Source organism: Danio aesculapii, chromosome 25 (genome assembly GCF_903798145.1).
Source record: "Danio aesculapii chromosome 25, fDanAes4.1, whole genome shotgun sequence".
Taxonomy (NCBI): domain Eukaryota; kingdom Metazoa; phylum Chordata; class Actinopteri; order Cypriniformes; family Danionidae; genus Danio; species Danio aesculapii.
The window spans coordinates 24,394,965-24,409,511 of record NC_079459.1 but is presented as its reverse complement, the minus strand read 5'-3'; the positions used below and the strand labels follow the sequence as shown (position 1 = coordinate 24,409,511).

Sequence of the window (14,547 nt, the reverse complement as noted above, 5' to 3'; positions counted from 1 at the left end):
TATTACATATATGGCATACAAGTACATGTTTGGATTTCAAACATCATATAGGCAACATATATTTCAAAACTTTGTAAAAATGTCAGTTTACATATATTTATTCAACCTTTAAAAATACTCAATTTATTAAAGATAATGCAGGTAAACACATCATGCAATTTTAAAAACAAAGTTTTGATTTTTAAGGGAGAATATGTAGCCATGTTTGGAAAAAGTGTGAAAACATAAATTTAAGGCTTGAAAAAAAATAATAATAAAGGCTTGTCAGAAAACCAGGTCAGGTCAGGTCAGCCGAAACATCTTAATAATCAAGACTTTTGGGGGAAAAAAAAACAGTTGAGACTAAAGTCGAACTTTCGGAAGGTGTGTGTCTTATTAGGTGTGGCGTAAGAGTAACACTGTATTTCAGAAACAGAACATCACACCAACAGTAAAATGTGGTGGTGGTCGTGTGATGGTCTGCAGCTGTTTTGTTGCGTGAGAACCTGGAAGACTTGCTGTGATAAATGGAATCATGAATTCTGCTGTTTACCAAAATATCCTGAAGTAGAATGTCCGGCAATCTGCAAAAATACACTGAATATATTTTAAAACAAAATACCAAATACCTTAAATTTAAGTGTATCAAAATAAACTACAAAATACAGCAGCCACAACATGTGTCGAAATAAAATACTGTATTTTGTATTTTAAAATACTACGAAATAGCATGACATTTCTTCGCAGACCTTCCATCAATAGGCGTATTCGATTTATCCCTTCCCCATTAAACTGACTTAGATAAATAAACAATGTTTCATACTGTAGCAGCGTTTCTGCCACCTTGTTCACCTCTGCCTCCTACTGTATGACTGTTCTTTTTCATTATTGTATACATTTTGTAGATAATTTCATAGAAAGTCCTGACTTGATAATTTCATACCATTTAAACCAATTAACGCAGATAATCAAGTCGAACCATATTACTGTATCTGTTGATTGCGTTTTCCCCCATTCTGTGGAAAGTAAAATTGCCATCGTCTCTGTGTAATGTTTATTCAACCTCTTAATATTTTAAAAGGGTGATAAACGAAGAGTTCATTTTATTATCTGTTCACTGAATTTTTCATAAATCTAGTATTTTGCAATTGAATTCTTCAATACTGAATGTAAAAACATGATTTCTGAAAACTACAAATTGTTATCTGTTTTTGCAAATAAACTCTTCATATATAAACTGCTCGTGCTAACCTGTCGGGAGTTTTTGATTATTAAATATTTGTGCTTCATATGTTGTGACATCTTAAGGCATATATCTTTCCTCTGTGTTGAATATACAGAGCACTTGCTGATCAGCTACTTGCATTTGAAACAGTCAATGAAGTATTGTTGAAATCATCATTGTAGGACTTACACTGCATCCGGAAAGTATAGCGCTTTACTTTTTTCACATATTTTTATGTTACAGCCTTATTCCAAAATGGATTAAATTCATTTATTTCCTCAAAATTCTACACACAATAAATCCATAATGACAATGTCAAAAATAGTTTTTTGAAATGGTTGCAAATTAATTAAAAATCACATGTATATAAGTATTCACAGTCTTTGCTCAATACTTTGTTGATGCACCTTTGTCAGCAATTACAGCCTCAAGTCTTTTTGAAAATTGTGAATTTTTGCCTATTTCTCCTTGCAGCACCCTCAAGCTCTATCAGGTTGGATGGGAAGCGACGGTGTACAGCCATTTTCAGATCTCTCCAGAGATGTTCAATAGGATTTAGGTCTGGGCTCTGGCTGGGCCACTCAAGGACATTCACTGAGTTGTTGTGAAGCCACTCCATTGATATTTTGGTAAAGTGCTTTGGGTCATTGGCCTGCTGGAAGATGAACCGTCACCCCAGTCTGAAAATAAATGAATTTATTCCATTTTGGAATAAGGCTGTAGCATAAAAAATGTGGAAAAAGTGAAGCGCTATGAATACTTTCCGGATGCCCTGTTTTTTTATGTAGGACTTAGTTTGGTTTAATGACAAACATTTGGCATCAGCAATCTATCTGAAACTACTATAGCTTGTACAGTATACTCTTTCTTCCAATATTTGTTTTCATTTCTTTTTTAAATGGAAGAGCTAAAAACATCCAAAGCACCAATCAGAGGGTGCATTCCAGGAGGAACAATGCGGTTTTCGTCCGAGCCATGGCACACTGGACCAGCTCTATATCCTCACTTGGGTGCTTGAGGGTTCATGGGAGTATGCCCAACCAGTCCACATGTGTTGTGTTGGACTTGGGGAAGGCATTTGACCATGTCCCTCATGACATTCTGTGGAGAGTGCTGTGGGAGTATGGGGTCAGAGGCGCTTTGTTAATTAATGGCTGTCTCGTCCCTGTATGAACAGAGTAGGAGTTTGGTTTGCATTGCCAGCAATAAGTCAAACTTGTTTCCAGTGCATGTTGGACTCTGACAGGGCTGCCCTTTGTCACCAATACTGTTCATAATTTTTATGGACAGAATTTCAAAGTGCAGCCTTGGGCTGGAGGGAGTCCGGTTCAGGGACCATTGAATTTCATCCCTGTTATTCGCATGCAATGTTGTTCTGTTGGCTTCATCGAACATGGACCTTCAGCATGCACTGGGGCGGTTTGCTGCCAAGTGTGACGCGGCTGGGATGAGAATCAGCACCTCTAAGTCTGAGACCATGGTGCTCCACTGGAAAAGGGTGGTTTGCCATCTCCAGGTTGAAGGAAAGTCCTTACCCCATGTGGAGGAGTTCAAGTATCTTGGGGTTTTGTTCACGAATGAGGGAAGGATGGAATGTGAGATTGATAGGCGGATTAGTGCAGCAGCAGCAGTAATGCAGTCAATGTATCTGTCCGTTGTGGTAAAGAAGGAGCTGAGCTGAAAGCCAAAGCTCTCAATTTACCAGTCATTCTACATTCCTACTCTCACCTATGGTCATGAGCTTTGGGTCATGACCGAAAGGACAAGATCTCGGATACAAGCGACCGAAATGAGTTTCCTTCGCAGGGTGGCAGGGTGGCAGGGTGCATCTTTATAGATAGGGTGAGGAGCTCTGTCACCCGGGAGGAGTAGAGCCGCTGCTCCTCCACATCGAGAGAAGTCAGCTGAGGAGGCTCCGGCATCTGTTTTGGATGGCTCCAGGACTCCTATCTAGAGAGGTGTTCCAGGCATGTCCCACCGGGAGGAGGCCATGGAGAAGACCCAGGACACGCTGGAGGGACTACTGTATTTCTCTCGGCTGTATGAACACCTTGGGATCTCCCCAGAGGAGCTGAAGGAAGTGTCTGGGAAGAGGGAAATCTGGAGTTCTCTCCTAAGACTGCTGCCCCTGTGACCCGGCCCCGGATAAGCGTATGAAAATGACATGACATCATGTAGACCAGAGGTTCTCAAACTCAGCCCTGAAGGTCCGGTGTCTTGCAGATTTTAGCTCCAACTTAGCCTCAACACACCTGCAAGGATGTTTCTAGTAAGAGCTTGATTAGCTAGCCCAGGTGCATCTGACGGGAGTTGGAGCTAAAATCTGCAGACCTCAAGGACCGAGATTGAAAACCCCTGATGTAGACTTCTTACAAAGTATTTTAAAAATACAAGACACTAAAGTATTTTGATACAAAAATATTAAGCCATTTTTATCAACCCTATCATACACAAATTACTATTTGTATTTAAAATATGTATTTCAAATACATGTATCATAAATAATGCCCATACCTGAGCATGGCAATGATTCAAAGCACAGCAGCAACTTCTGAATGGCTGAAGAAAAACAAAATGAAGATTTTAGACTGGCCTAGTCAAAGTCCTGACCCGAATCCAATTGAGATGCTTTGGCATGACATTACAAAGATGGTTCCTGCTTTGAAAACCCTTAAATCTGGCTGAATTACAATTGCAAGTTATTAAAAACACTTGATTGCAGTTGTTACTGCTAAGTGTGGCCCAAACCAGTAATAAGATTCAGGGGTTAAACACTTTTTCACACAGGGCTATGAAGTTTTGTATATTATTTTCCCTTATATTCAAAAGCTTCATTTCAAAACTGCAGGATGTGTGTACTTGTGTTATGTTTGACTAATATTTAAAATTGCTTGCTGATCTGAAACATTAAAGTGTGACAAACATGCAAAAAAAAAAAAGAAGTAACACTTTTTTCACACCATTGTGTGTGTGTTCATATACGCCAGTTTCTCATGTTTCAATATGGGGTTGTTGCCATTGTAATACAACAATTGTTGTAATAATATAACCAAATACTGTACTGTTTTTTCTAAATCATCTAAATCATACTACAATACACCACAAATTACTGTAAGAGAAATGAAAAACCTATTTATTATAGGTTTGCAATAGTTAATACTACAGTACGTATTATAATATTCATTATAAATGACTATATTTTTCCATGTGGGAAGACGCTATGCTGAATTGATTTCGTGCAACTGTTGAACATGTGAAAAAGCATGACTCTGCACTGTACAAGCTGTAAACTGCATCTGCATCTTTATCACATCACCATCTCTATTTGCAAGAGGAAATCAACCCAAAGTAGAATATGAGTGTGTGGGTCTAATGAAGAGGTGGGGGACTGCAGAATAAACTCCTTATCAAACCACAGATCTCGTCTGAAAGCATTTAAAGATGCCTTGCAGACTCCGACTGTCTCAGACATCTACAGTCATCTAGTTATCTCGCTTTTACATCTGCAAGAGATCACAAATCATGAGGGCTTCATCTGTGTTTCTGCTTCTCGGACTGATGCTTCTGATGGCCTGGACCTCTGAGGCTCAGCGTAAGTCACTGTATTACTGTTGTTATCTGCATTATTATTTGCAAAAAAAAACTGATGACTCTGCATTTTTTCATAAATCATGTTTGTTTTTGTTTTTTTGCAAATTAACTCATAAAGATGCATTAAAAAAACCATAATTTATAATAAAATGCAGTTTTACTGTTTTTGCAGAAGAACTGTTCATATTTGTAAAATGGAAACTGACCAAATTTAGTTGCAGATGAAGATATTTTAGTGTAAAAAAATGTTAGAAACAAAAGACTTACAGTCAAGTCTTGCAGAATATTTACAGGTTATTCAAATTAGCAATACATTAAAATGGTGCTTGTAAAATTCACTGAATCGAACTGAACTTTTGGATGTTCAATTCCTCGGGTTTAACTGTATTTATTAGCTATCGGTTAATATTATATAAAGGATAAAATAGAATAAAATTGACATTCTTATTCTATAAAAAACTTTAAAAAAATGATTCTAATTATTGTTAATTAGATAATTTTGTTTATCTTATTTCTGTTTAACGGAGAGAAGATTTTTTCAACACATTTCATAACACAATAGTTTTAATAACTCATTTCTAATAACTGATATATTTTATCTTTGCCATGACGACAGTAAATAATATTTGACTAGATATTTTTCAGGACACTTCTATACAGCTTAAAGTGACATTTAAAGGCTTAACTAGGTTAATTAGGTTAACTAGGCAGGTTAGGGTAATTAGGCAAGTTATTGTATAACGATGGTTTGTTGTGTAGACTATCGAAAAAAATGTAGCTTAAAGGAGCTAATAATTTTGACCTTAAAATGTTTTTAAAAAAATTAAAAGCTGCTTTTATTCTAGCCAGGAGAAAACAAATAAGACTTTCTCCAGAAGAAAAAATATTATCAGACATACTGTGAAAATTTCCTTGCTCTGTTAAACATAATTTGGGAAATATTTAAAAAAGAAATAAAATTCTGTATATATAAATGTACATATACGCACAAACACACACACAAACACACACACAAATATATATATATATATATATATATATATATATATATATATCTCAGATATTTCTAATAATAATAATAACCATTATTTAATATTATTATGTATTTATGTAATAACACATATCGTTTATGTAATAATATAATAAATGTATTTATGTATAAATATAAACTTAGATTATATAAACAAATTGACATTAAAAATAAATTAAAAAACTAATATTTTAAACATAAATTAATTATGACTAATTTAGTGATGAAATATTAAATATGAAGAAATATTTGTAAATATATTTATAAAAAAATTGTATATATATATATATATATATATATATATATAATGTGGGCACATTGCATTTAAAAAGTATATTTCTATTACCAACTATGCAGTTGAATAAAATTATATAGTTTAATAAAATATATAATATAATATATTATAATAAAACATTATTACATACAATATATATTAAAAGGAATTATATTTTCTCACCGACAGCAGCAATTCCTGAATCCTGTTGCTTCAATTTCATTGACTTTCCAATCCCAGCCAACAAAATAGTGAGTGCCGTGAAAACAAGTTCACGCTGCGCTTCTAAAGGAATTGTGTAAGTATTTCACCGAAAATAATCATAATTTTTATGTTCTTTAAAAAAAAAAAGGTTTAAAAATGATCAAAATGATTTTGTGTATGCTTTTTCATCAACAAAGTTTGCACTTTCCTCCTCAGGGTTACCACACCTAGAACCCAGTTTTGCGTGAAACCAGATGAAGAGTGGATAAAGCCCATAATGGAAAAACTGAAATAAAAACCACAACACAATACTGTGCACCATATAATACTGATACTGCTTCAAGCAACTGTCCTTTCTTATTTCTTCAAAATATATTTTTTCAAGTATTTGTTTCTTAACATTACAGACTGTTTTTATTTTGTGCTCAGTGTGTGCAAATAAACAATAAAAAGATTATACCTGATGTCATTTGAATGTGTGCATATCAATATTAATAGTACAGTAATCAGACTTCTCAGTGTGATTTACTGTTTTATTAAGCAGAAATAAGTGTACAGTCAGAAATGTAAAATCAGAGATATTCAATGTGTGCTTTTAGGTATCAAGGGTACTGTTTTTGATATTTTAGACAAATAAGGTTTCATGGCTTTACTAACATAAACAATACTGCAATACAGCATTTATTATTAATCATAGTTCAGCATTTACTATTATACATTATTAAATTCAAAAGTCATTAACATTAGTTGCATTGTGATCGCACTGTGTGAACATGAACTAACAATGAACAACTTTATTTCCATAATTAACTTTAACAAACAATAAATATTGTAATAAATGTATTAACATTAATACAACAATATTGAAAATGATTACAGATGATTCTTTCAGTTGTGAACAGTGTTTCTGGAAAATACAGATGCATTTAAATTATTAGTTATGACTCTGTGTGAAAAGAAATTTGTCTGTAGTGCTCCATCTTGAAATATTTATTAACATTCACCCAGCAATTAACACATTATTTAATGATAAAGTAGTGATGGCCCGCTTTACACCAAAAGAAATTTGTCCGCAGTGCTTAATCTTTACATGTTTACTGGCATAAACCCTGCAAATAACACATTATTTAATGATAAATTAGTGATGGCCCACTTTACCTGAAAACGAATTTGTCCATAGTGCTCGATCTTTAAGTGTTTATTGGTACAAACTCTGCGAATAACCAACACAATCTCACGGCAATTCGTAACTTTTTGATTTAGTGGCTAATTTGTATGAATTCGTACGATCTAATTCGGACATTTTCGTACGATCTGCTCATCCCCCAATGACGGTTGGGTTTAGGGGTGGGGTTGATAACACAATAATGACAAAGGTGGCCCACTTTACCTGAAAAGAAATTTAAAACCCAGCAAGTAACACATTATGTGAACTATTCAAATAGAAATATTACAGCTACACCTAAAAGTTACCAAAGTAGCGAACAGAAATAAATCTAGCTATCTAAATGACCTATTTTTACAAAATTGTGTCCACTTTACCTGAATTCACGCCATGTTAAATCTGACTGCGCACCAACCCCTGAACTAAAAGCAACCACAAACAAACAATCTCAAAGATTAACAATAAATTAAGAGATAACTTCTTTTTTTTGCACTAAATCAGCCCGATGTGGGGTTTAATGTGCTGGCAAACTGTTGGTGTCGATGAATATCGCTGTTTATCAAACCTCAAGTTTCTGTGTAACCTCATGCTAGAACATAGTTAAAACAGAAAGCCTAATGTGACTCCAGTTCATACAGAGTTCTGCAAAAACTGAGAAACCATGAGGACGGTGTGTGTTTATTTTCTGCACATGGCTTGGACTTCCGAGGCTCAAAGTAAGTACTATTATAACAAGGTATTATTAAACTACATGCAAAATAAGTAAAGGTTTATTTTAAGGAGTGAGTGAGCTCTCTAATATAGGCCCATCGGAGTAACATTAATTTATTTTGCCCATAAGATCTGTTGTGGATAAAGGCTGAATTATAATTATACTTGACAAAAGAGACAGATATAGATGTATTGTGTTGTATTTTTAAGCTATAATGTCAAATAAAACAAAGCCAGGAATTAATATGAACCTCTGCATGAACAGATGACATTTGAGCTGAATGATTTGACACAATTCAGCAATCTACAAGTGTTTGTGGAGTTACGCATTAAATTACACATTAATTTTCACAATAAATACGATAAATTAACAAAATATACTATTAAACATACTTTACGCCTCTTCGGGGTGGAGCTGAATAAATGTATAGTCTGTAAATCCTGCATTTTGCATCCTGACATGAGTTTGAACATGTCAGTCCTTGCTCTGTAATGCATCGTAAACGATCTGAGCCTCTCGATTTTAAAATAAAAGTCACATATACGTGAGTTAAATTTAAACTTAAAAAATAAGGGAGGAAATCTACCATTGTTTTCTCAAAACAGTGTGGCTTATCAAACAAGTGTGCATACTAATGATCCCAGAGCAGTATTTCCATCTGTATTTTGGTTAGTGATCTTCTGATTACACGGCTGTTAATCAGGTTTGAATAATGTATAACCTCAGCAAACATTTGGATGTCCGATTAAAAATCCAATCTACGTATTTGACGTCATCTGGCCGTGAATCACGTGTCTTTTCTGCACGGTCTGTGTATGTCTAAATATGTCATCTTCTGGATGTTAATATGTGTCTCTGCCCTACTGAAAAAACAGCTTAAACCAGCCTAAGATGGTTGGCAGGTTTAAGCTGATTGACCAGCCTGGTTTTAGAGGGGTTTGGCCCCATCCAGGCTGGTTTCCAGCCTATTCCTGCCTGGTCTTAGCTGGTCAGGCTGGAAAATGACCACCTAAAACTAGCTTGACCAGCCTGGTTTAAGCTGGACATAACTGGTTTTGGCTAGGCTGGTCAAGCTGGTTTTAGCTGGTTATCTCCCAGCCTGACCAGCTAAGACCAGGCTGGAAATGTTTGCAAACCAGCATGGAAGTGGCCAAAACCCCTTTAAAACCAGCCTGGTTGACCAGCTAAAACCAGCCAACCAGTTTAGGTTTTTTCAGTAGGGTGCTTAATTCAGGCATTATATTCACTCAAACATGCATCTAAAACAGCCTAGTTTTCTATGTACATTTTCTTATTTAAAGCTTGGCCTCAGCAGACACAATGATCTTACACGGTGGAAAATACAGATGCATTTTAATCATTAGTGATGGCTAACTTGTATCTAATGTTTACAATGCAAATCCAATTAGATCCACTATATTTGGTAAACAAAGCAAGTCTAGTGATCTTCTGATGATGCGGCTGTTAATCAGGTTTGGATAATGTATAACCTCAGCAAACATTTGGATGTCCGATTAAAAATCCAATCGACTTATTTGACGTCATCAAAAATGAGTAGTGGTCCATTTTACCTGAACAGAAATTTGTCCGTAATGCTCGATCTTTAAATATTTACTGGTATAAACAGTGCAAATAACACCTTATTCAATGGTAAATTACTCATGGCCCACTTTATCTACAAAAAGAAATTTGTACTGCTTGATCTTGATATAGTTATTAGTATAAACCCTGCAAAATATAATTTATTTAATGATAAATTAGTGATGGACCACTTTACCTGAAAAGAAATTTGTCTGTAGTGCTTAATCTTTACATGTTTATTGATAAAAACCCGGCAAATAACACATTATTTAATGATAAATTAGTGATGGCCCACTTTACCTGAAAATAAATTTATTGCAAAAATAAAGAAAGAACAATATCAGCGAAAACTGAAACCTGTTCCTTCAATTTCATTGACTTTTCAATCCCAGTCAACAAAATAGAGAGTGCCCTGAAGACAACATAATCCGGCATCTCGATGTGGTTTCATAAGCACTGATAAGAACAGACAACACAACCATTATCAGCATTTCATGTTTAATAATGTACAGTTAGGCAGAAAGAATAACAGATGAAGATAACGTGAAGAAAACTTCGGAATTCAAAAACCGTATACATATAAAAAAAAAAGCATAATAATAATAAAACAAACATGTCTAGAGTCATGTTCAAGTCTGCTATTTAAAAAAAGTAGAGCGATTTAACAAAAAAAATCCTTTTTATTCAGAATCTAAAATCCGTCTGTGTGGTTTAACCATCCACGACAGGAAGAACTGAGTGTTCAAACTTGCATAAAGACACACCTGCAAATTATATCATGTTATACCATCACATGAGGCGTGAAGGCTGTGTATTGCCCTTTAGACTGAGAGATTTGTGCATGAGCTTGCCATCAATCCATAAAAAAGGAACGCTTCTCGTTTACACCTGCAAAGGAAAACCAGTTGGGGTATGGCTAAAATTACATCTGTTCATATACACACTGAAGCCCTGATCGAGGACCAGCCCTAAAACGTATATTAAGTCGAAACAAACTGGTCTCGGATCAGTTTAGGAACAGATTGAGGAACGTCATTTCACAATTTTAAAATAATAATAAAAACATGAGCAGACAAATGCCGAAACAGTCCGCAAATTTAAGGCAGAGCGTTCGAGCAACATCCTAAAATATTATCGTAATTATTTCATATCCATCCATATTAATACAAATAAAATAAAAAATCCACTATTATTGTTGACAATCATGCCGTTTTTATAGAACATCATCTATGGTAGGGACACAATTATCTACGTACACAGCCAGGGGATGGGTTTAAAAAACATGGAAAACTGTTATTGTTATAATTTAGCTGTGCAATATTGTTAAAACGGATGTTTATGACCCCAAGGAAACACACAAAGTCTGTAAAAACATCACTCTAACTCATCAATGCATACGTGCTTAACCATGTAAACGCTCGCTTTCACTTTCTTATTCTCCATTACACACATTTTCAAACCTACCGTGACCCAAACATCTGAAAAACAGTCATAGACTATTACAAATACTGTTTCGATGGAGTGTTGGTCAATATGCTCATTATAGTAGACATGTTTATATGCTCATATTAGGAATGTGCTGTAATATTATGGTGAACCACAAGAGGGCGATGAAGTTGCGTGTGGTTGTGACTGTAAAGGTTTTATTATTATTAAACTGTACAGTAGCACTCGCGCATGCGTTTCTTCTGGGGTCATAAAACATCTGAGCATCAAAACAGATGCAAGGAGTTTGTGGTTTTAAGAGGAATGGAACTTCATGACGACTTTAAAAGATTTTTCCTTTTTTCTTGTTCTTTTCCATTGTCCTGGAAAGAAAGACAGAGGAAAACCAAAATATTAGGAAGAGATTAGAAACTGTTTTAAAGAATTATGACAATATCGTTTTGATTTATTTATTATAATTATTAATATTTATATAAAAAAAGATTGTATATATATATATATATATATATATATATATATATATATATATATATATATATATATAAATAAAATTAATGATATACTAAAATGAATATATTATCAATTATATAGCCACCTTAAATCATATTTATTTATTATATTTATAAAAAACATAAAAATAATAATAAATAAAAAAAATTATTCTCTATTTTTTATCTATTTTTTATATAGTTATTTATAAATATAATAAATAAATATGACTTAACGTAATTATATATTAATGATATACTTATATATATATATATATATATATATATATATATATATATATATATATTATATATATATAAATTTTATATATATATATTTTATTTTTATTTTATATATATATATATATATATATATATATATATATATATATATATATATATATATAAATTAATATATATAATTATATATTATAATAATATATGCATAAATAAAATGACTTAAAGTAATTAATTATAATATAATTAATATATCTTTTTAATTACACTAGATTTGACAAGAAATCCAAACTTGTAATCAGTAAAGACGCATTAAATTAAACAAAGCGCCATTTTTCACATTTAAAAAATGTTTTTGAGCTTTTAAATTCATCAAACACTCAGATTTTTTTTCAAATCGGTTTTAAAAACTATTAAAGAGTAGATCTTCTGGAAAATAAATATTTGGCATGGTATCAAGACATAAGAGAGTGTCACAGAGTATCACAGTCTGAAGGCACAAACCCAGACAATTAATACACGATTCAAACTTCTGCAATATAAACGGAATATGAGACTGTACATAACTCCAGAATTACTTTACAAATCCAAACATTGCTGTTCAATGCGTAAAATGCAATAAAGAGATAGGAACTCTATCATTGTTAGTGGAAATGTCCTTTGGTTGAACATTTTAGGGAGAAAATTCTAAACTTTTCATCCATGGTATTAAAACAGGATATAGCCAAACGTCCAAAACTGTGAATTCTAATAGCCCACATTTTGGACAATGGTTGAGGCAATTGTCTTATTCTTTGGTTTTAGAAAAATTAACTTCTATAGTCAAGAGAAAACCTGAAGTGTTTTTCAAAATGTGGGCTCCCAAATCTTTTCTCTGTATACTTGTATTACCTGCTATTGAGATATCATTGATCTTATATGATGTACTTTTATATTGTATGTGTAAGTACATGCATTTATTTACATGTTTGTATATTTTTTATTATTATTTTTTTTTATTTGTTGTATTTTTTTTTCTATTTTTATTGTTTTATTTTTCATTTATTATTATCATTATTATTATTATTATTATTATTATTATTATTATTATGCTGTATGTTTGGTTTTGATTTCTGTTGTACATGTTAAAAGCTACTAAAATCAATAAAGACAGTGTTAAAAAAAAGAGTAGATCTGCTTTCAAAACAGATAAGAAAAGTAATTTGAGCGCAAATCCAATTTTAAAATGTTTTTTTATGTTTGACTCAATGTATGTATCATAACACAGCATATTCTTTTGTTAAATTATGTAAAAATCTGACCAAATAATCATTTAAACCATTCAAATCATTGCAAAACACAAATTTGAAAGTCATCCTTTTGCTCTCCTTTCCCCTAAATAGCTGCATTATTTAGTGATTGAAAGTAATAAAAGACTCTAAATAGAGAGAAAGAAAGACACTGAGAAACTCAGAAGAAAAAAAATGAAAGACTCTCACTTTGACGCATCAAGCTTCTGCTGCTCCAGGATGCGTTGCTGCGCCTCCCAGTTGGCTTTCTCGTCCTCAAACTGGCGTCTCTTTTCCTCGAGCTCTTTATACTGAGCTTCCAGATTCTTCTTCATCTGTTCGTGACGCCGTTCCAACTGCATCAAACAAGCACAGGGATGAGCTCAGCTTAAAGGCTCTGAAATTATTATTGTCAGTCTCTTAAAATAACTTTCCATCCATCTAGGATTAAAAACGGTTTAATTTTCTTATAAGATTGCAGGATTGGCTCTTTTCTCACAGGGTCTGAAACTGTGTGTTCAATAATTAATTCACTCTGAACTCCGCCTTTCCCAGAGTCTACTCTGCTCTGATTGGTTAGACTATTGGGTAACACTTTATTTTGATGGTCCATTTGAGTATTAGTAGACTGTCTGCTTAATATATGCTGATACTGCTCCTTCAACAGACATTTAACTGACTATAAGAAACTTAGCAAGTACATGACAACATACACTAACCCAAACCAAACATTCTACTTATAATCTAATGAGAATTAGTTGACATGTAGATGCAATACTACACAAACTGACCATCAAAATAACGTATGACCGACTATTGTGACGACAGTGTCAGAGGTTTGTTCAATAAAGGCCCGGCATACTTAAAAGTTAATTATCATTCTTTGTTTGGAGCCAGTTCCAAAAGGCTAAGTGACGTATACTGTTTTCGAAAATTCCGACACCACCGTCAAGCAGTAGGCAGGGTTGTAAATGATTCACGCTGCTAAATACAACAACATTGGAGGCTGTGAAAGAAGAACAGTTTCATATTTTAAGGCTAACCGTCTTTCTTCAGCCCGTCACATGAGAAGTGCTGACATGACATGCCATATTGCGATCTATTTGCCATGAACAGACACTGAATGCAACAATTTTTAGAACTTTATCAGACCTGGCACAATGTGGTTGTGCTTATCGTCTGGTGTGTAACTAAGGGTGCTTTCACATCTGTGGTTTGGTTTATCTGGTCCGGACCAAGGGCAACAAATGATACATTCCAAAAAGGGTAGAAAAATGCTGGGTCCTTGTTCACATCATTGCTTTGGTCCAAACCAGTTGAAAAGATCCAAAATACAGTCATGTGACA

General features: G+C 33.6%; 2 protein-coding genes across 5 annotated transcripts in view; one reads left to right on the top strand and one right to left on the bottom strand.

The window, feature by feature from the left end:
- Positions 1 to 4,616: 4,616 nt before the first annotated feature.
- Positions 4,617 to 6,767, top strand: ccl33.3 (chemokine (C-C motif) ligand 33, duplicate 3). Of its 2 annotated transcripts, none has more exons than XM_056452072.1 (3): positions 4,617 to 4,796; positions 6,292 to 6,397; positions 6,520 to 6,767. In XM_056452072.1, exons 1-3 carry the CDS (start codon positions 4,727 to 4,729, stop codon positions 6,596 to 6,598), a joined length of 255 nt encoding a protein of 84 aa, XP_056308047.1. In that variant the 5' UTR covers positions 4,617 to 4,726; the 3' UTR covers positions 6,599 to 6,767. The 2 variants fall into 2 exon arrangements, with proteins under 2 accessions (XP_056308047.1, XP_056308046.1); XM_056452071.1 differs by having other exon boundaries at positions 4,629 to 4,796; positions 6,289 to 6,397.
- A 3,475-nt stretch (positions 6,768 to 10,242) lies between these two features.
- The window catches only part of septin15 (septin 15), a 59,875-nt gene continuing 55,570 nt past the window's right edge, over positions 10,243 to 14,547 (bottom strand). For all 3 annotated transcript variants that reach the window (XM_056451522.1, XM_056451523.1, XM_056451524.1), the window contains exons 12-13: positions 13,411 to 13,556; positions 10,243 to 11,569 (exon numbers count right to left, since the gene is read on the bottom strand). In XM_056451522.1, coding sequence (XP_056307497.1) covers positions 11,530 to 11,569; positions 13,411 to 13,556 — 186 coding nt within the window. In that variant the 3' untranslated portion in view covers positions 10,243 to 11,529. The remainder of the gene's footprint in view (positions 11,570 to 13,410; positions 13,557 to 14,547) is intronic.

Excerpts from the sequence above, each read along its gene's own strand:
- ccl33.3 (XM_056452071.1), top strand. The coding sequence starts at position 4,727 with ATGAGGGCTTCATCTGTGTTTCTGCTTCTCGGACTGATGCTTCTGATG. Across the intron at positions 4,797-6,288 it reads CTGGACCTCTGAGGCTCAGC|CAGCAATTCCTGAATCCTGT; the intron begins GTAAGTCACTGT and ends TCTCACCGACAG. Across the intron at positions 6,398-6,519 it reads TGCGCTTCTAAAGGAATTGT|GGTTACCACACCTAGAACCC; the intron begins GTAAGTATTTCA and ends TTTCCTCCTCAG.